This window comes from Balaenoptera physalus, assembly GCF_965194825.1.
Source record: "Balaenoptera physalus genome assembly, chromosome: 10".
Classification (NCBI taxonomy): domain Eukaryota; kingdom Metazoa; phylum Chordata; class Mammalia; order Artiodactyla; family Balaenopteridae; genus Balaenoptera; species Balaenoptera physalus.
The window spans coordinates 63,794,158-63,821,669 of record NC_138889.1 but is presented as its reverse complement, the minus strand read 5'-3'; the positions used below and the strand labels follow the sequence as shown (position 1 = coordinate 63,821,669).

At 39.2% G+C, this 27,512-nt stretch overlaps 1 protein-coding gene, 1 long non-coding RNA gene and 1 pseudogene across 3 annotated transcripts in view; 1 reads left to right on the top strand and 2 right to left on the bottom strand.

Moving 5' to 3' along the window:
• LOC309637238 overlaps positions 1-27,512 on the top strand; it is a 135,516-nt gene that overhangs the window by 45,513 nt on the left and 62,491 nt on the right. The gene's annotated exons all lie outside the window — the stretch shown is intronic.
• Positions 1,498-17,110, bottom strand: LOC309637205 (olfactory receptor 52B4-like; annotated as a pseudogene). Its single transcript has one exon. The product of its transcript is annotated as an olfactory receptor 52B4-like (transcript).
• On the bottom strand, positions 19,571-27,426 carry OR52B4 (olfactory receptor family 52 subfamily B member 4). Its single transcript, XM_082411442.1, is given in 2 exon segments — positions 19,571-24,941; positions 24,945-27,426. Coding segments are annotated over 2 exon segments (867 nt in total). The 5' UTR covers positions 25,410-27,426; the 3' UTR covers positions 19,571-24,539.

Below are 27,512 nucleotides of genomic sequence, written 5' to 3'. Positions count from 1 at the left end.
CACTTTTAAAATAAAGGCTGAGGTAATTCCCTGGTGGCCCAGTGGTTAGGACTCCACGCTTTCACTGCTGAGGGTGCAGGTTCAATCCCTGGTCAGGGAGCTAAGATCCGCAAGCCCCATGGTGCAGCCAAAAAAAAAAAAGGTAAAATAAAGGCTGAATTATGCGTGCCTTGGATTGCCATGTTAAATATCCAGCCGGATGTGCTCCCCCATTCCCACTATTATCTCCCAACCACATCTTGTTGTTAGTGGAGTTGGTTAAAGGGTATATCAATATAAATGGCAGGTGTGATGGGTTTTGATATGCCAACTTGCCTAGGCTATAAGCCCCTAGTTTTTCAATCAAACACTAATCCAGATGTTGCTGTGAAGGTATTTTTGTAGATGTCATCAAAGTCCATAATCATTTGACTTTAAATAAGGGAGACTGTCTGAGATAAGCTGGGTGGGCCTAATGTTCAATCAGATGAAAGTCCCTAAGGGCAGATCTGAGGCTTTCCTGAAGAAGCTATTCCACTTGTGAAAAAGAAGCTTCAACGCATGCCCAGGAGTCCCAGCTTCCCCTTTCTGATAGCCTGCCCTGCGGATTTACAACTTGCTTTGCCAGCTCCCACTGTTGTATAAGTGAATGTTTGGCAATAAATAAGTAAATCTCTTAATATTTATCTCCTGCTAGTTCTCCTTCTCCAGTTGAACCCTTACTGGTGTGAAGGCCAGGATGGAGGTAACAGGATCACCTGGTTTCAGCAAACTCTTTCTTGAATTTAAGCTTTTAAGGTTGGCACAATGAAGCTCTGCACCTGAGCATCAGGAGGCTGCCTGAGAGCCACTCTCCTTCTAGGAACCCTGATTTCTGATCTAAAATAGAATCTCAGATTGCCCTTAGCACGTCTCAATATTTCATGAAAAACTTAGATACTATACAAAGATGTCAGTGACCTTAAAAAGAGCTTATTGATAAAGGAGTTGTTTCTAGGAATGAGTAATGGTCTATCTTAACACTGGACAGAAAGAAGATACTTTGATGGAAAGATTAAAAGAACAGAATCCTCAGGCAAGAGACAACGTCACAGAGTTAAATCAGTGTGAGTTGGCAAAGTCGACCAGTGCCTTGGTTGATACACTGGAGAGAATATGGAGGAGAACTCAGTCCTCTATGAATGGGATGTACTGGGGGAGGGTTGGATTCTGTATACCCAACATGGGTCATAGAGAAATATTTTTTAATAGAAGGGTAGGGTATGAAATCAGCTTTTCTGCTTCTCTGTGTCTCTATCTTGGGTTTGACCAGTGTAAATGATGGTGTTTTTTTTCCCCTTCAATTGATATACTGGTGGGAGGAGACTGCCATAATGATATAAACTTAAATATTCTCATTTCTCAAAATCTGAATACCTTGACATATTGGGTTACCCTGATACTTGGAGATGTACATTACACAGATGACATACTGCCATCCCCTGGGTCTCAACCAAAAGGAATTAAATAGAGATTTCATAGTATCTCAACTTTTATCTCCACCAATAACTACTAACAAGTGATGCAAGTACACACCTGCATGTCACACACAAGATTATCATAGTAAGCCAAAGACAAGTATCATATGATATCATTTATATGTGGACTCTTAAAAGAAAATGATACAAATGAACTCATATACAAAACAGAAACAGACCCACAGACATAGAAAATGAATTTATGCTTACCAAAGTTCAATTTTTTTGGATTGTACATATAAGAGAAATCATACTGTTTTTGTCTTTCTGTGTCTGGCTTATTTCATTTAGTATAAGGTACTCCAGGTTTATTCATGTTGTCACAAATAGCAGGATTTCCTTTTTTATGATTGAATAATATTCCATTGTGTATATGTACCACATTTGTCTTTTTTTCTCCCAGCTTTATTGAGATATAACATTTTGTAAGTTTAAGGTACTCAATGTAATGATTTAATATACATATATATGCAAAATAGTTACAACAATAAGGTTAGTTAACACATCTGTCATCTCACATAGTTATATTTGTGTATGTGTGTGGTGAGAACTTTTAAGATCTACTCTCTTAGGAACTTTCAAATATACAATACAGTATTGTTAGCTATAGTCATCATGCTGTGCATTACATCCTTATAACATATTCATCTTACAACTGGAAGTTTGTACCCTTGACCACCTTTACCCATTTCTCCTACTCCCAACCCCTCACCTCTGGCAACTACCAATCTGTTCCCTGTTTCTATGAGATTGGTTTTTTTTTTTAGATTCCACTTATAAATGAGATCATACAGTATTTATCTTTAACTTATTTCATTTAGTGTAATGTTTTCAAGTTCATTATGTTGTCACTAATGGCAAGATTTCCTTTCTATGTCTGAATAACATAAATGTATATATATGTGTGTGTATGTACATATATATATATATATATATCACATTTTATTTATCCATTCATTTGTCAGTGGACACTTAGGTTGTTTCCATGTCTTGGTTATTGTAAATAATGCTGCAATGAACATGGGGGTGCATATAACTCTTTGAGATACTGATATCATTATTTTCAGATATATACCCAGAAGTGGAATTTCTGAATCATATGATAGTTCTATTTTTACTTTTTTGAGGAACATCCATACTGTTTTTCATAATGGCTCCACAAACTTACATTCCCACCAACAGTGCACAAGTGTTCCCCTTTCTCCATATCCTTGTCGGCATTTGTTATCTCTTGTTTGTTTTTTGTTTTTTTTTTTTGATAATAGCCATTCTAACAGGTTTCAGGTGATATCTCATTGTGGTGTTTTTTTTTTTTTTGACTCACATTTCCCTGGTAATTAGTGATGTTGAGGATCTCTTCATGTTCCTATTGGTTATTTGTATGTCTTCTTTGAAAAAGTTCTAATCAGGTCTTTTGCTCATTTTTTTAGTCAGGTTATTTGTTTTTTGTTTTTTGTGGGGTTTTTGCTATTGAGTTTTGCTACTGAGTTTCATGGGTTCTTTATATATTTGGATATTAACCCCTTATCAGATGTATGATTTGTAAATATTTTCTCCCATTCCATAGTTGCCTTTTCATTTTACTGATTGTTTGCTTTGCTGTGCAGAAGCTTTTTAGTTTGATGTAGTCCCACATCTTTATTTTGCTTTTGTTGCCTATACTTTTGGTGTGATATCAAGAAAATCATTGCCAAGACCAATATCAAGAAGTGTTTCTCTGTATTTTCTTCCAAGATTTTTACAGTTTCAGGATTTACATTTAAGTCTTTAATCCACTTCAAGTTAACTTTTGTGTATGGTGTAAGATAAGGGCCCAATTTCTATCTTTTGCATGTGAATATCCAGTTTTCCTAACATCATTTATTAAGAGACTGTCCTTTCCTCATTGAGAATTCTTGACACCCTTATCAAAGATTAATTGACCTTATATGCAAGTGTTTATTTCTGGGCTCTTTATTCTGTTCCATTGGTCCCTTTTCTAATTCAGAATAAAAGTTTATAGATATAAATATAGATATCTCAAATGTATATATTATTAAATTAATATAATTCTGCCTATAGGTTTTAATTTCAATGTCCTAGACAAGTTCATTGTAGAAAATAGTTCTCATTGTTTAATATGATTTAGTTTGGTTTTGATATTTCTATTTTTCTGGAACCCTATGCATGCGCTAAGAAGAGTCTCTAAGAGAATAAGTAACTTCCTCCAGGCCAAACACATCACTTTTGGTGAACCCAGGACTCAAAGCTACTTCTGATCAGACAACTTGTGCTCTTTCCTAAACACCACCCTTCTCAAGATAACATGGCATTCTGTCTTTAAAAGCCATGACAAATCACTTTGTTCACAGCCAGTACCACCCTTTGTTCATAAACCTCTACAAAGTAGGCAAAGGAAATGTGAGGTCCTATGTTGATAAACATATCACCTGTCACACAAACTCAGCAGTGTTCCCACTGTGAAGACAAAGTACTAACCACACACTCTTGAATCTGCCTGGCCTTGACCCCATAAATGATGGGGTTTAGCATAGGAGGGGCTAACATGCAGATGTTTGCCAGCAGAATGTGGGCATAAGGAGGAACGTGACGCCCAAACTGCTGGGCAATTATGGTAAAAATGCCAGTCAGTAGAACATGGAAATGACCCCAAGATGGGAGCCACATGTGCCTAGGGCCTTTTGCCAAGCTCCTCAGGAAGGGAGGCGGAAGACTGCATTGAGGATGAAGGTATAGGAAACCAAGATGTGCAAGGCATCTATCGCTACAGTCGAGAGCAGAGCAGACAAGCCATACCAGACAGTGACACGAATGTCAGCACAAGCAAATTTAGCAACAGCCGTGTGCTCACAGTAGGTATGTGGTAGCACATTGCTATGGCAGAAAGGTAGTCTCTTCACCAGGAGCACATCTGGGAGTATACAGAGAAGCCCCTCAGGACCACAGCCAGACCAACCCTTATGATCACTTCACGACTGAGCACTGTGGCATAGCGCAGTGGGTCACAGATGGCCACATAGCAGTCAAATGCCATGGCCAACAGAATTCCTGATTCAGCAATAAAGGTGGCATGGATGAAGAAGATTTGGGTGACACAGCCATCAGGGGAAATCTCTCCAGCATGGAACCAGAATATGGCCAGGGCTTTGGGCACAGTGGTAGTGGACAAGATGAGGTCAGCCACAGCTAGCATGCAGAGGAAGAAGTACATGGGTTCATGGAGGCTGCATTCAGTGACGATGACGAAGACAAGGAGGCTATTCCCAAGGACAGCAACAAGGTAAGAAATAAAGAAGGGGTGAGAGATCCATATGTGCTGGTCTCCCAGGCCAGGGATCTCCAGCAGAATGAAGAGTGAATGGCTGGTACCAGTGTGGATGGGGGTTGCCATGCCTGGGATGAGTCATTTGGATGTTGGTATATGGGATTTGGCAGTCATCTCTTCTCTCTTTCCAAAAAAGGTGAATGGGGCTGGAGTAGGGGAGGTGGAAACAGATCATTTTTCACTGAATGAGAAGTAGAAAGGGACCTGGTCAGGAAATCAGGAAACATGGGTTAAAACTCCTTGCCATTCTATTCACCAGCTATGTGATCTCAGTAAAATTACTTCCCTGCTCTGGGTTTCTCTTTTATCACTTTAAAACTAAAGTTGAACTAGATATCTGTAAGAGAGTTGTTCCAGCTCTAGAATGCCATAGGATCTTAGCATCAGATTGTTACAAACAGTTGAGAGCTGTGGATAACACTGCAGTTTCCACTTTGACCATCAGAATGGGATATGCATCTCAAAAGGCAAACGGTAACTGAGTTAATTATCAATTTAACAAACCTTACTGAACACACTGAGCATGTACCATGGCTCCTGGAGGACCTACTTGAGGGGAGACAGACAATTAAACAAAATAGCTATACAATACAGATAGTGTAGAAGAATGTTAAACACAGGGGCTGTGGAAACATGGAAAGTTTTCTAGGAGTTCAGAAAAGTTTTTCTAAAGGTGCCACCCTGGGTTGAACCTTGAAAAATAAGTAAGAGTTTGCCAAGTAAAGTCATGAGGGGAGGGGAGAACACAAAGTCACAGAGATCTGAAAGGACATGGAGTTTGGAGGAAAATTATCATGATTCAGGGTTACCATAGCCTGGAGGACATGGCACGAAATGATAGGAAATAATGTCAGGCAGTGAAGTAGGGGCCATGTCACTGAGGGCTCTGGGTACAAGTGTAAGGAGTTTAGAATTTATGTTGAAGCAGTTGGAGCCACTGAAGGGTTTGTAGTGAGAGAATGGCATGGTGCAGTTTGCATTTTGGGTCGCTCTCTCTCTGGCAGTACTGTGTAAGAAGGGTGGGGAAGGGAAGAGGCAGGTTGGAGAACTGAGACTGAGATCGGTTAGGAGCAGCTCTGCACTAAGGGCTGCACGTGCATTATCTCAATCACCATCATGTGAGATAACTGTACTCGTTTTCCCATTTTACCAATGGAGAGCAAAGAGAGCTTAGAGAGTTCGTCATCCCCCCACCCAAGGTCACCTGGCTGGTAAATGGTGGAGCTAGAATTTGGCTACCCACACCATGCTTTGAATCACATCACGTCTACCTTACTCCACCTTGGTCCCCTTCATCAGGTGCTTGTGATTTCCTGACTCCTGAGCCAAGGGAAAAAACAAAAGTCACCTGTTGTTAATTCCCTTAACCACCTTCATTCTGCCACCTACAAATTTATATTTGAATTGTCTTTTCCCTCTCGCTCCCATTCAAGGCTCAGCCCTCCATTTGTGCACTGGACCCCAACCTTCTCTCCATTAATCTGTCACTCTGGTAATTTCAAACTCTCCCTCTCTGCTGGCCCCTTCTCCTTAGTGTGTCTCTTCCCCCGTTCACCTCGGTTTACAAAAGGAGGGATGTGCACTCTCTTCATCTATCCTCTTACCACCCTCGTAATCTTTACCCAATGCCATTTTACTTATAACACCAATATGCCACTAAAGCTTCCTTTTCTGAAACAATCTATCATATCACAGTTGCCAAATCTAATATTACATTTCATTTCTGATTACTAGTAATCTCCAATTTCTATCACTAATACTTCTTTATTTGATGATAGCAACCATTAAATATCTACTGTTAGATATATGTATTATTTCTAATTATTGCACCAAATGTATGAAATTGAAAGTATCACTAGTTCGTGCGTGAAGAAACTAATCTCATATGGCAACTGCCCAAAGTCAAACAACCTGTTAGATGCTAAGCTGATATTTGAATCCGAGATTATTAGAGCCAAAGTTTCCATTAGCTTTTGAAACGTCCACTTTTGTTTGCTGATTATCTAACCACCTTTCTTTGGCTTCCTCTCCACTCCCTTCTCATTCTTTTATTTTGCCAGAATGTCTGAGACATGTAAGACAATGTAATAGAGGAAAAATCATATGGGCTTTAGACCTACCTGAGATCAATTCCAGCTCTGCCTGCTTCAAATCCACAAACACACAAACTTCCATTCATATTACCATATTATCATACACATTCATTTATACAGTCACAACACACATTTACTCACACAAATTTTGATGATTTACACACTAACACACATTTTCCCTATTCACACAAATGGCCCTTCCCCATGAACGCACGCACACACACACACACACACAGTTTTAAACTTTCCTTCATGTAGATACCCACCGAAATTCGCACAGTCATTACCCAGTCAAACTCCCTCTCACTTATCTAAGTCATAACTTTGCCTATCTCCATTCAGCACGCTGGCTTTCCTCCCATTAAATCAGTTTCCTCAGGGAGGTGGAGATTCCAAATGTTATTCAACTCTCACCTCTGTCTCCAGCCTGACAGTCCTCTAACATATGCCAGAACAAATAACTGTCTCTGGGAATGCAATTCACAAGACAACCCCCCACCCTGCTTCACCAGTTCCACCCTGGAATTGCCCAAACATGAATCAGAGATGTAAAATATCAATGCTGGTTGACACTTTATACCAGCAGTCGTCAAACTGCTGCCTGTGGGCCAAATCCTGCCCACCACCTTCTTTTATAAATAAAATCTTACTGGAACACAACCATGCCCAGTTATTTACGTATTGTCTATGACTGCTTTCGTGGGACAGATTGAATAGTTGCAGCAGAGACCACATTCGAAACTTAAAATATTTGCTGTTGCCCTTTACAAAAAATTTTTGGCAATCCCTGCTTTAGAATAATCTTGTTGTATGATTTATTATTTACAAAAGCCACAGAAGGAAAGGCAATTTTCCCAAGGCCACAGAGGAAGTGAGTTAAGATTTCTTGCCTATCATGCCACTGTTTCTACCATGCCACAAAGCTTCTGCAGACACATTTTGGTCTGTCCTCTCTGACTCTGCTCTCAGGGGATGGAGAATTCCAAATACAGCCTCTAGTGGGTGACCAAATGATGAAGACAATTCACTATTGTTTCTCACCTCCTTTATCCCCACCATTCCTGCCCATAGGCAGAAGGACCCAAAGAGGCACCAGCCCACCCTGGTCAGTACCAACCTACATCTCTCCTCACCCCAAACTGTCTATCACAGCCATCAGGAATCACAGACTGGAGCCATGCCCCTGCCTGGATGGCAGGGTATTCCGATAACCAGCAGACTGTGTTCAATGGCCAGGGGACCAAGCCGGAGGAGGAACTGCAGGGCAAATTATTTTTTCTCTGAGCATCTTTGGGGACCATGGGCTTACTCATGTGACTCTCTTCTCCCCTAGGATCTCCTCTACTGAGGATCTCCTTAGTGATGTAACTGTAAAGCCCTTAACCCTTCTTGTCTGAGTGCCAGAAGCCTCATGTGAAAAGAATGCTGGAGAGGTTATATGAGCTTAAGAGAGAAAAGGAGGTGGGAGAGAAGTTTTGGAGTGAGAGGGCAGGGCAAAGGATGGGAATGTGGTTAGGGCCTTGGTCAAGTCCCCGGAACTTATTCCAGTGCATCTTCATCAACCCTGACTTGCAGAAGGCATAGAAACACTTCAGGAACTGGAGTCTTATAGAGCAGCAGTCCCCAACATTTTTGGCACCAGGGACCGGTTTCGTGGAAGACAATTTTTCCACAGACAGTGGGGGCAGAGGGGGGGTAGGGCAGGTTTCAGGATGATTCAAGTGCATTACATTTATTGTGCACTTTATTTCAATTATTATTACATTGTAATATATAATGAAATAATGATACAACTCACCATAATGCAGAATCACTGGGAGCCCTGAGTTTGTTTTCACTTGCCACTCACTGATAGGGTTTTGATATGAATCTGCAAGCAATTGATTTACTATGGTCTCCGTGAAGTCAAACCTCTCTGCTAATGGTAATCTGTATTTGCAGCCACTCCCCAGTGCTAGCATCACTGCCTCAGCTCCACCTCAGATCATCAGGCATCATATTCTCATAAGGAGCTTCCAACCTAGATCCCTCACATGCGCAGTTCACAGTAGGGTTCCCGCTCCTATGAGAATCTAATGCCGCAGCTGATCTGACAGGAGGCGGAGCTCAGGCAGTAATGCGAGCAATGGGAAGAAGCTGTAAATACAGCTCGCTTGCCCACCACTTATCTCCTGCTGTGCAGCCCAGTTCCTAACAGGCCATGGATCCCTGCTATAGAGTCTCTCAAACATTCATGTATTCATTCACCACTCATTCAAGCCAATGTGTATTAAGTGCTAACTATGTTAATGGCACCCTAATAAAATGTTGAACAAAATCAAATCCACTTAAAATTTAATTGTATTGTTTTGTATTTAGACTAATGCTTTGATTCTTTCATTGAAGGATTTTCTTTTTTTAATTATTTATTTATTTTCATTGAAGTAGAGTTGATGTACAATACTATATTACAAGTGTACAATATAGTAATTCACAATATTTAAAGGTTATATTCCATTTACAGTTATTATAAAATATTAGTTATGTTCCTTGTGTTGTACAATATATCCCTGTAGCTTATTTTATACATAATAGTTTGTACCTCTGCAGCTTCTACATCAGCACTTGCTGCTTCATCTTGCACTTTTATGTTGTATGATGGCTTCTTTTCTTAAACCTCATGAACCAACCTCTGCTACATTCAAACTTTTCTTCTGCAACTTCCTCAGTTCTCTCAGTCTTCATAGAATTTAAGAGAGTTTGGGACTTGCTCTGGATTAGACTTTGGCTTAAGGGAATGTTGTGGCTTGTTGGATCTTCTATCCAGACCACTAACTTTCTCCATATCAGTAATAAGGCTGTTTGACTTTCTCATAATTCACTGGAGTGGCACTTTTAATTTCCTTCAGGAACTTCCTTTGCATTTCCAACTTGGCTAACTGTTTAGCACAAGAGTCCTAGCTTTTGGCCTATCTTGGCTTTCAACATGTCTTCCCCAATAAGTTTAATCATTTTTAGCTTTTGATTTAAAGTGAAAAATGTGTGACTCTTCCCTCACTTGAACACAAGAAGGCCATTGTAGGGTTATTAATTGACCTAATTTCAATATTGTTGCATCTCAGGCAATAGAGAGGCTTAAGGAGAGGGAGAGAGATGAGCAGTCAAAACACACACATTTATCATCAAGTTTTCTCTATCTTACGTGCAAACAGTTCTTGCCACCCCAAAACAATTACAATAGTAAGATCAAAGATCACTGATCACAGTTCACTATAATAAATATAATAATAATAAAAAGGTTTGAAATACTGAGAGAAATATCAAAATGTGACAAAGAGGCACGAAGTGAACAAATGCTGCTGGAAAAATTGTGCTGATAGACTTGCTCGATGCAGGGTTGCCACAGACCTTCAATTTGTAAACAAAAATGCAATATCTGCAAAGTTCAATAAAGCAAAGCACAGTAAAATGATGTATGCCTGTACTCTGTAAGTATTTCTTGAAAAAATATGTAACTAAATATTCCACCTTGGTGATGTACTACAATATGTTTAACCTATCCACTAATATTGAATATTTATATAGCTTCCATTTTCCTCTGTTAAATATATTCTATGATAACTGATGAAAGAAATCAAAGATGATACAAACAGATGGAAAGATATACCATGTTCTTGGATTGGAAGAATCAACATTGTGAAAATGACTCTACTTCCCAAAGCAATCTACAGATTCAGTGCAATCCCTATCAAATTACCAATGGCATTTTTCACAGAACTAGAACCAAAAAAATTTACAATTTGTATGGAAACATAGAAGACCCAGAATGGCCAAAGCAATCTTGAGAAAGAAAAATGGAGCTGGAGGAATCAGGCTCCCTGACTTCAGACTATACTACAAAGCAACAGTAATCAAGACAGTATGGTACTGGCACAAAAACAGAAATATAGATAAATGGAACAGGATAGAAAGCCCAGAGATAAACCCACCCACATATGGTCACCTTATCTTTGACAAAGGAGGCAAGAATATACAATGGAGAAAAGACAGTCTCTTCAATAAGTGGTGCTGGGAAAACTGGACAGGTACATGTAAAAGAATGAAATTAGAACACTTCCTAACACCATACACAAAAGTAAACTTAAAATGGATTAAAGACCTAAATGTAAGGTCAGACACTATAAAACTCCTAGAGGAAAACATAGGCAGAACACTCTGTGACATAAATCACAGCAAGATCCTTTTTCATCTACCTCCTAGAGAAATGGAAATAAAAACAAAAATAAACAAATGGGACCTAATGAAACTTAAAAGCTTTTGCACAGAAAAGGAAACCATAAACAAGAGGAAAAGACAACCCTCAGAATGGGTGAAAATATTTGCAAACGAAGCAACTGACAAAGGATTAATCTCCAAAATATACAAGCAGCTCATGCAGCTCAATATCAAAAAAACAAACAACCCAATCCCAAAATGGGCAGAAGACTGAAATAGACATTTCTCCAAAGAAGACATACAGATTGCCAACAAACACATGAAAAGATGTTCAACATCACTAATCATTAGAGAAATGCAAATCAAAACCACAATGAGGTATCAGCTCACACCGGTCAGAATGGCCATTATCAAAAAATCTACAAACAATAAATGCTGGAGGTGTGGAAAAAAGGGAACCCTTCTGCACTGTTGGTGGGAATGTAAATTGATACAGTCACTATAGAGCACAGTATGGAGGTTCCTTAAAACCTAAAAATAGAACTACCATATGACCCAGCAATCCCACTACTGGACATACACCCTGAGAAAACCATAATTCAAAAAGAGACATGGACATATATACACTACCAAATGTAAAATAGATAGCTAGTGCGAAGCAGCCGCATAGCACAGGGAGATCAGCTCGGTGCTTTGTGACCACCTAGAGGGGTGGGATGGAGAGGGTGGGAGGGAGGGAGATGCAAGAGGGAAGAGATATGGGAACATATGTATATGTATAACTGATTCACTTTGTTATAAAGCAGAAACTAACACACCATTGTAAAGCAATTATACTTCAATAAAGATGTTTATAAAAAAAAAAAAAAGAGACATGTACCACAATTTTCACTGTAGCACTATTTACAATAGCCAGGACATGGAAGCAACCTAAATGTCCATCGACAGATGAATGGATAAAGAAGATGTGGCAAATATATACAATGGAATATTACTCAGCCATAAAAAGAAATGAAAGTGAGTTATTTGTAATGAGGTGGATGGACCTAGAGTCTGTCATACAGAGTGAAGTAAGTCAGAAAGAGAAAAACAAATACTGTATGCTAATGTACATATATGGAATCTAAAAAAAAACGGTACTGATGAACCTAGTGGCAGTGAAGGAATAAAGATGCAGATGTAGAGAATGGACTTGAGGACACGGTGGGGAAGGGGAAGCTGGAACGAAGTGAGAGAGTAGCACTGATGTATATATACTACCAAATGTAAAATGTATGGCTAGTGGGAAGATGCTGCATAGCACAGGGAGATCAGCTCGATGCTTTGTGATGACCTAGAGGAGTGGGATAGGGAGGGTGGGAGGGAGGCTCAAGAGAGAGGGGATGTAGCGATACATATATACATATAGCTGATTCACTTTGTTGTACAGCAGAAACTAACACAACATTGTGAAGCAATTATACTTCAATAAAGACATTTAAAAAAATATATTCTGTGACGAAACATAGAAAACAAACTTATGTATACCAAAAGGGAAAGAGGGGGGATAAATTAGGAGTATATACACACCATTATATATAAAATAGGTAAGCAACAGGATTTACTGTGTAACACAGGGGAAAATATTCAATATCTTATAAAAACTTATAATGAAAAATTATCTGAAAAAATTATATATATATATATCTGAATCACTTCGATGTACATCTGAAACTAACAGAATATTATAAACCAACTATACTTCACTAAAAAAATTCTGTGATGAGTATATTTATAGATAAACTTCTGTATGTTTTCCAGATTATTTTATTTAAATATTCAATATTCAAAAGAAGGAAATTATTATGGCAATGTTTCTATTTCCATGTAGTTTTTATTGATGTAATTTTTTCATACTTTAATATTTATTTATAGTTTTTTTTTTTGTGACGAAGTTAAATTTTTTCACTGGCAACCTACTCTGTGCCAGGCCCTTTGCAATACAAGAGTGAACAACACAGGTGCCTTTGTGGAATTTATGGTACAGAGACAAAAAGCAAAATCCTCCAGTTAAGTATTTTTGTTCATTAGTACTTTGTTGCCATATATTTAGAACTTGTGGGAGCTCTTGATATTTTAAAGTTATAAACCGATTTGGGGGCCATTTTTACTTCCAAATATTTCCCAGGTTTTGTTCCAAAATAATGCTCATTCACTTTCTTATAGACTAATGCTGCTTTGAGACTCATGCTATCTCCCTTCTACTCTTCAATGCTGTCTTAAGTTCTTTTCAATTCCCTCATAAACAAATATATGCAAGTCATTACATTAGTATTAGAGTGACTTCGGTGTCCATGTGGAAAGCTAATTCTTCATCCTGTGCTCTTGATTCCATTTCCTCCTAATCTGAGTTGTCTTTCCCTTCACCCTACTGTAGTTATGCACTCCCATAACCACCTCCTTTCTCCTCTTCCAAATTCACTAATTCAAACATCCCACTGTCCAGCCACAAGTACTTAAGCCCAAGTATGTCTTAACTATGCCTGTTTTTTAAGCCTCACAAAAACTGCTAATCTATTAACACTACAATTTTCTTTCCAAACCACCAACCCACTCTGTGTGATTCTTAAGTTTAGATTCCATGCTCTTCATTATAATAAATCTCTTCTAAGTATTCTCAAATCCTTTAAATCTTTTTCTCCATTCTTTCTGGCCCATCCCAAAATTATTATACACCGAATCAATAACTAGATTTGGGTAGTCACCCAGAGAACAGAATGGTGCCATTAAATGATTACCAACCTAGACTACCAACAGAGCCCAGCAAGTTTACACATTTGCTCGTCAGCTCATTCTCCCACCCCACCTAATTAATGCTTCGTGTATACACCCTATTCAAACCTCCAACCTTGATTCAAGAACCCACCTCTCTACCTTTGGCAGAAAAGGTAGCCTGCTAAATCAGAACTGATCAGTGAGAAACCCACACAAATTCAAGACATTAAATCTTAAAATACAACTACACCTGCTCCTACCCTCTCTTCATTCCTTCTTGCTGGAGAACTGTCTCTCCTGTCAAGTAACAATCCCTCTATTTTTTTCTCTGGACACCAATAAGAAAGGTTAGCCTGAGCATTCATAGTCATGAACCTGCAAAGCATTATTTGGGCTAAAACTTGCCGTGATTGTATAGTCTGGGGAGGAAAATGTTGATAAATTAACCAATAGCTGTCCTGGTAAGGAGGGTCCAATGAGATGTCAAATAAGCATATGAAAAAATACCCAATATCATCATACTTCATTAAGGAAATGCAAATTAAAACAACAATGAGATACCACTACACACCTATTAGAATGGCTAAAATCCAATACACTAACAATACCAAATGCTGGTAAGAATGTGGATCAATAGGACTCTTATTCATTGCTGGTAGAAATGCAAAATGGTAAAGACACTTTAGAAAACTGTTCTGCAGTTTCCTACAAAGCTAAACATACTCTTACCACTTGATCCAGCAATCACACTTCTTAGTATTTACCCAAAGGAGCTGAAAATTTATGCCTACACAAAAACCTGCACACAGACATTTACAGAATCTTTATGCATAATTGCCAATTTGGAAGCAACCAAAATGCCTTTGAACAGGTGAATGGATGAACAAACTCAGGTACATCCGAACAATGGAAAATTATTCAGCAATATAAAGAAGTGAGATAAGACAAAAAGACAGGGAGGAATTTTAAAAGCGTTATACTCAGCAAAATAAGGTGCTCTGTAAAGGTTACGTGCTGTATGATACCAACCTTATGACATTCTGGAAAAAGGCAAAACTATGGAGACAGTAAAAAAAAATCCATGACTTTCAGGAATTTTGAAGGAGCAGGAAAGGGATAAATAGGGGCATACAGGGATTTTTAGGGCATTGAAAATATTCTGAATAGTACTATAATGGTGGATACATGTCATTATACATTTTTCAAAACCCATAAACTATACAACACAAAGAGTGTACCCTAATATAAGCTACAGTCTTTCATTAATAATAATGTATCAGTATTGGTTCATTAACTGTAACAAATGTGCCACACTAATGCAAGATGCTAAAAATAGGGGAAACTCTCTGATCAAAGGAGGAGGAGGGGGGTAGGGTGTATATGGGAACTCTCTCTACTTTCTACTCGATTTTTCTATAAACCTAAAACTACTCTTAAAAAATAATATCTATTAATTTTTTAATGCAATCCTTGAAATTAAAAAAATTAAAACAATGGATTGGTTAAACAGCTTATTAGATAGACCTAAGGAGATCATTAGAAACTTAAAGATAGATCAGAAAAATGTGCCCCAATGTGACACAAAGAATTAAAGAGTTACAAAATAATAAAGAGAGGTTAAATTACTTGTAGGATAAAGACGGACAATAGAACATTTAAAAAGAATATCTTTCCCATATTAGGGAAGTTTTCAACTATAATCTCTTCAAATATTTTCTCAGTCCCTTAATTTTTCTCTTCTTCTTCTGGGACCCCTATAATTCGAATGTTGGTGCATTTAATGTTGTCCCAGAGGTCTCTGAGACTGTCCTCAGTTCTTTTCATTCTTTTTTCTTTATTCTGCTCTGCAGTAGTTATTTCCACTATTTTATCTTCCAGGTCAGTAATCCGTTCTTCTGCCTCAGTTATTCTGCTATTGATTCCTTCTAGAGAATTTTTAATTTCATTTCTTGTGTTGTTCATCACTGTTTGTTTGCTCTTTAGCTCTTCTAGGTCCTTGTTAAACGTTTCTTGTATTTTCTCCATTCTATTTCCAAGATTTTGGATCATCTTTACTATCATTATTCTGAATTCTTTTTCAGGTAGACCGCCTATTTCCTCTTCATTTGTTAGGTCTGGTGGGTTTTTGCCTAGCTCCTTCATCTGCTGTGTGTTTCTCTGTCTTCTCATTTTGCTTAACTTACTGTGTTTGGGGTCTCCTTTTCACAGGCTGCAGGTTCGTAGTTTCCGTTGTTTTTGGTGTCTGTCCCCAGTGACTAAGGTTGGTTCAGTGGGTTGTGTAGGCTTCCTGGTGGAGGGGACCGTGCCTGTGTTCTGGTGGATGAGGCTGGATCTTGTCTTTCTGGTGGGCAAGTCCACGTCTTGTGGTGTGTTTTGGGGTGTCTGTGGCCTTATTATGATTTTAGGCAGCCTCTGTGCTAATGGATGGCGCTGTGTTCCTGTCTTGCTAATTGTTTGGCGTAGGGTGTCCAGCACTGTAGCTTGCTGGTCGTTGAGTAGAGCTGGGTCTTGGCGTTGAGATGGAGATCTCTGGGAGATTTCCGCCGTTTGATATTATGTGGAGCTGGGAGGTCTCTTGTGGACCAGTGTCCTGAACTTGGCTCTCCCACCTCAGAGGCACAGCCCTGATGCCTGGCTGGAGCACCTAGAGCCTGTCATCCACATGGCTCAGAATAAAAAGGAGAAAGAAAAGGAAGAAAGAAAGAAAGAAAGAAGAAGATAAAATAAAATAAAATAAAGTAAAATAATATAAAGCTATTAAAATTAAAAATAATTATTAAGAAAAAATTTTTTAAGTAATTTAAAAAAAAAAAAAAGGACAGAACCCTAGGACAAATGATAAAAGCAAAGCTATACAGACAAAATAACACACAGAAGCATATACATACACACTCACAAAAAGAGAAAAAGGGGAAAATATGTATATATCGTTGCTCCCAAAGTCCACCTCCTCAATTTGGGATGATTCGTTGTCTATTCAGGTATTCCACAGATGCAGGGTACATCAAGTTGATTGTGGAGATTTAATCCGCTGCTCCTGAGGCTGCTGGGAGAAATTTCCCTTTCTCTTTGTTCGCACAGCTCCCGGGGTTCAGCTTTGGATTTGGCCCCGCCTCTGCGTGTAGGTCACCTGAGGGCGTCTGTTCTTCGCTCAGACAGGATGGGGTTAAGGGAGCAGCTGATTCAGGGGCTCTGGCTCACTCAGGCCGGGGGGAGGGAGGGTACGGAGGAGGCGGGGCGAGCCTGCGGCGGCCGAGGCCGGCGTGACGTTGCGGCAGCCTGAGGCGCGCTGTGCGTTCTCCCGGGGAAGTTGTCCCTGGATCACGGGACCCTGGCAGTGGCGGGCTGCACAGGCTCCCCAGAGGGGCGGTGTAGATGGTGACCTGTGCTTGCACACAGGCTTCTTGGTGGCGGCGGCAGCAGCCTTAGCGTCTCCTGCCCGTCTCTGGGGTCTGCGCTGATAGCCGCGGCTCGCGCCCGTGTCTGGAGCTCCTTTAAGCAGCGCTCTTAATCCCCTCTCCTCACGCACCAGGAAACAAAGAGGCAAGAAAAAGTCTCTTGTCTCTTTGGCAGCTGCAGACTTTTTCCCGGACTCCCTCCCGGCTAGCTGTGGTGCACTAGCCCCCTTCAGGCTGTGTTCACGCCGCCAACCCCAGTCCTCTCCCTGCGATCCGACCGAAGCCCGAGCCTCAGCTCCCAGCCACGCCCGCCCCGGCGGCTGAGCAGACAAGCCTCTCGGGCTGGTGAGTGCTGCTCGGTGCCGCTTCTCTGTGCGGGAATCTCTCCTCTTTGCCCTCCGCACCCCTGTGGCTGCGCTCTCCTCCGTGGCTCCGAAGCTTCCCCCCTCCGCCACCCGCAGTCTCCGCCCGCGAAGGGGCTTCCTAGTGTGTGGAAACTTTTCCTCCTTCCCGGCTCCCTCCCACTGGTGCAGGTGCCGTCCCTATTCTTTTGTCTCTGTTATTTCTTTTTTCTTTTGCCCTACCCAGGTACATGGGGAGTTTCTTGCCTTTTGGGAGGTCTGAGGTCTTCTGCCAGCGTTCAGCAGGTGTTCTGTAGGAGTTGTTCCACATGCAGATGTATTTCTGATGTATTTGTGGGGAGGAAGATGATCTCCGCGTCTTACTCTTCCGCCATCTTGAAGCTCCTCCCAAAACTGATAGAACTATAAGGAAAAACAGACAAATCTACATTTATAATTGGGGATTTAATAGCCCATTCTCACTAGTTGATACAACTACTAGACAATAAATCTGCAAAGATAGAGAAGGCCTGAATAACACCACTAACAAATTCTAATGGACACGTATAAATCAGTCCATCCATCAACAGCAGAATATATTTTTTCAAGATTCTGGAGATCATGCAACAAAATAAACCACATCCTGGGTCACAAAACAAACATCAAAAATATTAAACATGCACAGCAAAGAAAACCATCAATGAAATGAGAAGACAACGTACAGAATGGGAGAAAATACCTGCAAACAGTACAACCAACAGAAGCTTACTTTACGAAGTATACAAACAGCTCATACAACTCAATAACAAAAAAACAAACAACCCGGGCTTCCCTGGTGGCACAGTGGTTGAGAATCTGCCTGCTAATGCAGGGGACACGGGTTCGAGCCCTGGTCTGGGAAGATCCCACTTGCCACGGAGCAACTGGGCCCGTGAGCCACAATTACCGAGCCTGCGTGTCTGGAGCCTGTTCTCCGCAACAAGAGAGGCCGCGATAGTGTAAGGCCCGCACACCGTGATGAAGAGTGGCCCCCGCTTGCCGCAACTAGAGAAAGCCCTCACACAGAAACGAAGACCCAACATAGACAAAAATAAATAAATAAAATTTAATTTAATTAAAAATAAAAGATAGCATCATGTAATGGCAATTCTATAAATCTGGGTTTTAAAACAAGCAAACAGACAAACAACCCATCAAAAGATGGGCAGAAGACCTAAATAGACATTTCTCCAAAGAAGACATACAGATGGCCAATAAGCACATAAGAAGATGCTCAACATCACTAATTAGAGAAATACAAATCAAAACTACAATGAGGTATCACTTCACACCAGTCAGAATGGCCATCATTAAAATGTTTAAAAGTAACAAATGCTGGAGAGGGTGGGCAGAAAAGGGAACCCTCCTACACTGTGGGTGGGGATGTAAATTGGTGCAGCAACTATGGAAAACTGTATGGAGGTTCCTCAAAAAACTGAAAATAGAGTTGCCACATGATCCAGCAATTCCATTCCTGGGCCTATATTTGTAGGAAACTGTAATTTGAAAAGATACATGCACCCCCAATGTTCATTGTAGCTCTATTTACAATAGCCAGACATGGAAGCAACTTAAACGTCCATTGACAGAAGAATGGATTAGGAGGATGTGGTACTTATATGCAATGGAATATTACTCAACCATAAAAAGAACGAAGTAATGCCATTTGCAGCAACATGGATGGACCCAGAGATTATCATACTAAGTGAAGTAAGTCAGAAAGAGAGACAAATAACATATGATACCACTTATATGTGGAATCTAAAATATAACAAAAATTAACTCATTTACAAAACAGAAACAGTCTCACAGCCATAGAAAACAAGTTTATGGTTACCAAAGGGGAAAGGGGGTGGAGGAGGGATAAATTAGGAGTTTAGGATTAGCAGATACAAACTACTATATAGAAAATAGATAAACAACAGGGGACTACTATATAGCACAGGGAACTACGTTCAATATCTTCTAATAATTTTGATGACAAAGAAAATGAAAAGATTATATATGTGGTGTATATATATATATATATATATATATATATATATACACCACATATATATATCTGAATCACTATGCTGTACACCAGAAACTAACACAATATTGTAATTTCACTATACATCAGTTTTTTAAAATAATAATTTAAAAATAAAAAATAAAATAGATAAACAACAAAGTTCTACTTTATACCACAGGGAACTATATTCAATATCCTGTAATAAACCATAATGGAAATGAATATGAAAAAGATTATATATACATATACACTTATAACTGAGTCACTTTGCTATGCACTGGAAACTAACACATTGTAAATCAATAAAATAAATAAATAAATAAAATTTCAATGAAACAAAAAAGAATGAACATAATCATAATGACAGCAAATATATATATAAAACCTCTAAGTCTATAAATGCTTTTCCAAGTACTTTACGTATAATATCCCATGTAATCCTCACTCAAATTCTTTGTTGTTTAAATAATCTTTCATTTTTAAGTTTTAAAAACTAAAATATAGAAATTGATGTAAACAGCATTCAAATCATAGCTTAAGAATTTTCAAACATTAAACAATGAAAAAGACAAAGTATATTTCACAAATATAGCTATTAATGTTTGTCTTTTTTTTAACTAATGGAGTATTACTTTGCCATTAAAGAGAATGAAATAACGCCATTTGCAGCAACATAGATGGACCTAGAGATTATCATACTAAGTGAAGCAAGTCAGACAGAGAAAGAGAAATGTTGTATGATATCGCTTATATGTGGAATCTAAAAAGAAATGATACAGATGAATTTATTTACAAAACGGAAACAGACTCACAGATTTAGAGAACAAACTTATGGTTACTGGGGGGAAGGGTGGGGGAAGGGATAGTTAGGGAGTTCGTGATTGACATGTACACACTGCTATATTTTAAATGGATAACCAACAAGGACCTACTGTATAACACATGGAACTCTGCTCAATGTTATGTGGCAGCCTGGATGGGAGGGGAGTTTCTGGGAGAATGGATACATGTATATGTATGACTGAGTCGCTTTGCTGTGCACCTGAAATTATCAGAACTTTGTTAATCAGCTATACTCCAATTTAAAATAAAAGTTTAAAAAAATACTGCACAAATAGTTAAACTAAATATAATAGAGAAAATATAATTATTGTTTTTTTTAAAAAAATGAAAATAGAAAAGAACAACATAGAGCTTTCAAGAGTTAAATGAGCAAAGACAGGAAGAGCCAGATCATTTACAAGTTAAAGGACCCAAGAGAACAGACTTTAAAAATAAAACAGAAATTGGTTTGTCCCTACCTCTTCCATTGATCTTGGCAGAGTTTCCGTTTCCTTGGTATCATGCTTGTTGCATGGAGCTGCAATTTGCTAATCACTAAACAAATGATAGCTATCTTTAACTCACAAGAAGAAACAAGACTATCCAACAAATATTCAAACTCAGTAGTAATCAAAAAACTGTTAGCAAAAAAAAACAAATTCAGCTAATTTGCAGGATACAAATCAATACACAAAAATCTGTTCTGTATCTATACACTAATGACAAACAATCCAAAAGAGAAATTAATACACAATTCCATTTACAATTGCATAAAATGAATAAACTATCTAGGAATAAATTTAACCAAAGAGACGAAAGACCTGTACCCTAAAAACTATAAAACATTGGTGGAAGAAATTGAAGAAGACACAAACAAATGGAAAACTATTTTGTGGTCATGGATTGGAAGAACTCATATTGTTGAAAGAACCATACTACCCAAAGCAATCTACAAATACAATGCAACCCCTATAAAAATTCCAATGGCATTTTTCAGAGATATAGAAAAACAATACTAAAATTTGTATGGAGCCACAAAAACCCCAAATAACCAAACCAATCTTGAGAAAGAACAAGCTAGAAGCATCACGCTTCCTGAGTTCACACTATATCACAAAGTCATGGTAATCAAACAGTATGGTATTGGCATAAACACAGACACATAGATCAATGGAACAGAAAAGAGAGACAAGTAATCAACCCATCATATAAAGTTAATTGATTTACAACAAAGAAGACAAGCATATACAATAGTGAAAGGACAGTCTCTTCAACAAATGGTCCTGGGAAAACTCAACAACCACATGCAAAAGAGTGAAACTGGACCCCTCTCTTATACCATTCATAAAAATCAATTCAAAATGGATTAAAGACTTGAACAGAAGACCTGAAACTGTAAAACGCCTAGAAGGAAACATAGGCAGTAAGCCATGTGACATTGGTCTTGGTGATAATTTCTTGAAACTGACACCAAAAGCAAAAGTAAAATAAACAAGTGAGATTACATCAAACTAAAAAGCCTCTGAACAGCAAAGGAAACCATCAACAAAATGGAAAGGCAACCTACCAACTGGGGAAAAAATATTTGCAAATCGTATATCTGTTAATGAAATAAAATGTATATTTTAAGGCAGGACAAGAACATTTAAACATACGATTCTTCTCTCTGTCTGTGTGGGCTTCCTCCTTCCCTCCCTAATGTGCAATGTGCATCTGCCTTACACATTAAACAGATCTCCTCAAAGGGAGAAATGTTTCTCAGTCACAAAGAGCAATGTGTTTCTTCCTTTCTTCTGAAGCTAACACTGTAACTTCTTAAAATATCAGCTTTCTTTCCAACTCTGTAGGGGGTCATGGTGACTTGCTGTTCACTTTGTACCTGCTTACCTGGACTATGTATATTTGGTGAACTTTATGTAAAATGTCAGTATGTCATTTGATGTATGATCCTTTGTCTCAAAAATGTACATGACTCTGCCTTCGACTTCTAAGAGACAGAACAGTTCTCAGAGATTCCGAGGGTCTGTCTCCTGGGTTATAATCCTCAATTTGGCTTGAAAAAAAATTTTTTTTTCTTCTCAATTTGATTGTTAATTGAATTTTTCAACAATGATAAGGGTTTAATATCCAAAATATATGAAGAACTCATACAGCTCAATAGGAAAAACTGAAACAATCTAATTTTAAAATGAGCAGAGGGTCTGAATGAACATTTTTCCAAAGAAGACATACAGATGGCCAACAGGTACATGAAAAGGAGCTCAGCATCATTAATCATCAGAGAAATACAAATCAAAACCACAAGGAGATGTCATCTCACACCTTTGCAATGGATATTATCAAAAAGACAAGAAATAACAAGTGTCAGTGAGGATGTGAAGAAAAGGGAACCACTGTGCACTGTTGGTGGGAATGTAAATTGTTGCAGCCACTACAGAAAAGAGTATGGAAGTTCCTCAAAAAATTAAAAATATAGCTACCATGTGATCCTCAAATTGCACTTCTGGGTATTTATCTGAAGGAAATGAAAATACTGACTCAAAAATCATCTGCACCCCCAGGTTTATTATTGCAGCATTATTTACAATAGCTAAGGCATGGCAACAACCTAAGTGTACATGGATGCATGGATAGATAAAGAAAATGCAGCATATATATCATGAAATATTATTCCACATTAAAAAAGAAATAAATCCTGCCATTTGTGATAACATAGATGGAACTTGATGGCATTATGTCAAGTGAAATAGGTTAGACAGAGAAAAAATAAATACTGTGTGATATCACTTGTATGTGGAATCTTAAAAAGTTGAGCTCAGAGAGATTGGTAATAGAATGGTAGTTGCCAGAGTCTGGGGGTAGGGGAAAGGAGGAGATGTTGGTCAAAGGGTACAAACTACCAGTTAGAAGAGGACTAAGTTCTCAGGATAATAACAGCATGGTGATTAGAGTGAACAACACTGTGTCATATACTTGAAAGTCGATAACACTGTACATCTTAGATGTTCTCACCACAAAAAAAGGAAATGATAGTTTTGTTCGATGATGGAGGCATTAACTAATGCTACTGTGGTAATCACGCTGTAAAAAACGAAGTGTGTAGGAACAACAAGATATACACCTTAAATTACACAATGTTGTATGGCAATTATATCTCAATAAACCTGGGAGAAAATATTTTCTACAAGTCAAGAGATGTTATCCCAAGACAAAGCATGGATATATTTGGAGTATGGTATGAATTGGGAAAGGTAAAGAGTTAATGAGCAGGTGGGTCAATGGAAGTGCAGATTCCTTGGAAATTGATCTAGGAAGTACTGCATTAAAGGAGGCCAAAAAACAGTCCTTGACTGCCCAGCTGATGAGATCACTGAAGATCATGGTCTGATGTGAAGATTGAGGGACTTCCCGTTCTTCAACATTCTCCTGGTACATAGCACCCATCAAATACCACATTAGCATTTTCCCATTACACAAGGGATCAGCCTCAGTCTCCCAAAGGGTTTTGAAAATGTGATTCAAGCAATTCATTTACATTCCTGTACTCTGACATATATGTGATAGGATATAAATTATAGTATAATAAAAATACCTGAAACCCTAAGAATCACTGATTCTAAGAAAGTCGCTTAGCTACATAGAAAGACATAAAGGAATGCAGGTTTATATGTGATAGTTCAGGGATGTCACAAGATGTCTCAAAGGATGAGAAACTCAGTGATGAATAATTGAAAAAAATGTGAAACCAGAGCATTGTTCTCATTTCTTCTATTACCAAAGATCAGGTTAGTGATATGTAAGATGTAAGACTTTGGGAAGTCCTATTTCTAGCCACATACTCTGGGCAGGATGGAGCTTACTCAGTCAAACACGACACTGCTCACTGTACTGCTTTGACAGTAGAAACTGGAAGTTCAGTACCTACCTGGTGAACATTCTACAGAAACAATTCACTAAACTATTACCTACTGTGTCAGTTTACCACGAGCATTTATATCCACCAGTTCCATAGTTCACATCATGGATAGCTAGAGATGCTGAAAACACTGTTCCTCCTCCAAAGTTATTTCTGCATTGGAAAAAATATGTGAGCTACCTGCTCTCGAATTTGCTTGCTCTTGATCCCATAAGTGATGGGATTCAGCATAGGTGGAGCCAGAATGCACACATTATCCAACAAGATGTGGATATGAGGTGGAACCTGGCTTCCAAACTGCTGAGTAAGCGTTGTGATGATCGCAGCCCCATAAAAGAGGAGGAGGATGCAGACATGAGAGCCACACGTGTTGAGAGCCTTGTGACAAGCATCTTGGGGAGGCACGTGGAAGACAGCATGGAGAATCAGCGTGTAGGAAACAAAAATTAGTAGGACATCTAAGACCACGGTTGACATTATAACAAAGAGTCCATACCAGATGTTTACTCGTATGTCATTACAAGAATATTTGGCCAAGCCAATGTGTTCTCAACAGGTGTGTGGAATTATATTACTTTGGCAGAAAGTCAATCTTTTCAGAAGAAATATCATGGGGAAAATCATACAATAACTTCTCAGAAAGATGGTAACACCAATTTTCCCAATCAGTGTGTGTGTAAGAATAGTGGTGTATCTCAGTGGGTAGAAGCATATGGCAATGTAGCAGTCAAATGCCACCACTAGCAAGGTCCCTGACTCAGACATGAAAGTGCTGTGTGTAATGAAGAACTGTGTGATGCAACGATTCAAGGAGATCTCCCCAGCACAGAACCAGAAGATGGCCAAGGCCTGAGGTACTACACATGTGGAGAGGACAAAGTCTGCCCCAGCCAGCATGCAGAGGAAGAGGTACATGGGTTCGTGGAGGCTGTACTTTGTCACAATAATGAAGATGAGAAGGCTGTTCCCAGATAGGGCAATGACATACGAAAAGAAGAAAGGGATGGAAATCCACATGTGCTGGTCCTCTAGGCCAGGGATGCCCAGCAAGTGGAAGACTGTGTGACTGACACCAGTGTGGTTTAAGGAAACATACCCATGGAGACCACCAGAGACATCACCTCATACTCACAGAGATGAAAATCCAGATTTTCCTGGAATATTCTTTTGGCATATCTCACACTCTCCATCTTCTCTGAACATGCAAATAATAAGAAACATAAAAAGTCAATAGAAAAAAAAAAAGTCAATAGGGTATGTTCTCTGCTTCAATGAGTGACAGTCTAATTAAAAGATATGCATATCTCCAGATAATCAAACAAAACATATCATTGTATATATTTCTCCTACCAACAGAGGCTTATGAATATTCAAAGGAAATCATTATATGTACCTGTGAAGGCTGTAACAAGAGGTTTCTTGAATATAAACTTGAACTTCACCTTGTGGTGGATGGTTTATCATAAAGAGACTGAAAAAAGAACGAAGTAATATGGAAAACGTAGGTATTCAAATTGAAGTATACCATTTATGAACAGTGTTCGTTCAGATCCAGGAGGCTATGCACAGGGAATACTGAAGAAAGCAGCGTGTGGGGTCATACAGGCAGATTTGGCCTAACTGATGGAAATGAGATTTAAAATCTCTCTGAATTCACCACATACAATTTGCACACTTGTGAAGGGATTCAGTAGACAAAGGTTAAGGAATAACACTGACAGGGCCTGTGTGCCTGGGGTGACACACTGCTCATGCTCACATCTTAGGAACTACGTTTAGAAATGACTGAAATTGGAAAATAAGGCGTTAGTGCTGGGAGGGAATGGGGATGACATTTGGAAGATTTTTCTGCAGGCGGAAATATTGTCATTTGGTTCTTAGTGTACATTCATTCATTCATTAATCCAGATGCAGAAAAAAATGGGAAACTTCCAGGATCCTAGGGGCGTAAGTCTGAGAGTGAAGCAAACTTTAAGCAGGTGGTTTTAGAAAATTGGAGACAAATGTTGATTCTTTCTGTTGACGGGTATCTCAGAATATCTGTCTCAGTATAAGTTATGTCTTAGGCTCATTAACAGTTTATCTTCCATCCCAGGTTACCTCTCTCGGTGCCTCTGTTTTTTCTTTGAGGGGAGGAAAATCAGCTCCTATAACCATCCTCCCAGTGATGGAAGAAACTCTTCTACAATTAGAGTTACTGGTCAGGAGAGTCTAGTCACTGGCCTTGATACAGGGAACTGTCTCTGGAGAGCATAGGGCTGCTCTGTGAGAAGGAAAAAGCCAGAAAGACACAATTCAACACAGAGAGGGGCTTGAGAAGGGAGGAGATGATAGAAGCTGAGGATGGGTGTGTGTTTGGAGAAAAGGAGTAAAAGGGAAGTGCTGTTTGTTTTTTTGGTTTTGTTTCACTGAAAAATGGAAGCCAGGGAACTCAGGGGTATTTGCCTGTTTGGTCTCCTGATAGAGTGACTTTGGTGTAATACATGTTCATCCTAGAAATCCCCTTTCAAATGTCTCCTGTCTCATGTTTTCTTCTCACATCTGCCTAAGAGGGCCTGGAGGTCTCCTCTTTCCACACCCTGCTTTAGGAACCCCAGCACAGATCCCAGACATTCTCAGGGCTCCTCTCATATTTGCCAAGACATATCTGCAGTCTAAGTCAGTATCTCCATCTTCTAATGCCCGGTCCACTTATTGGGCACCAGTTATTTTTTGGATGATGACTCTTTATTTACTAACTTTCAGGAACATCAGATGGACCATGTATTCTCACCTCCCTCCCCAGACCTCACCCTCCACTTCTGCTAGAACCAACCAGATTTGTGTCTCTGGTCACTATCATTCCACACATATTAACAGCCTCCAAGTGTCCTGTACCCTCTGGCCTGTCTGGGACATAACACCTGCCCAGCACTTACCTTCGGCCTTGAACCAACCCCATCTGCAGGTGTATAATTCATTTATCAGCCTTAGACTGAGTCTTCAGGAACAGCTGTTCAATTGGAGATGAAATTTACCTTGTTGCAGGATTTGGGCTCTTTATCCTCTGTCACGAGAGCCCTTGAGGGAAAGCACTTACACCAGGGCTCCAGGGACAGAACTGTCTCCAAGAGCCTCACC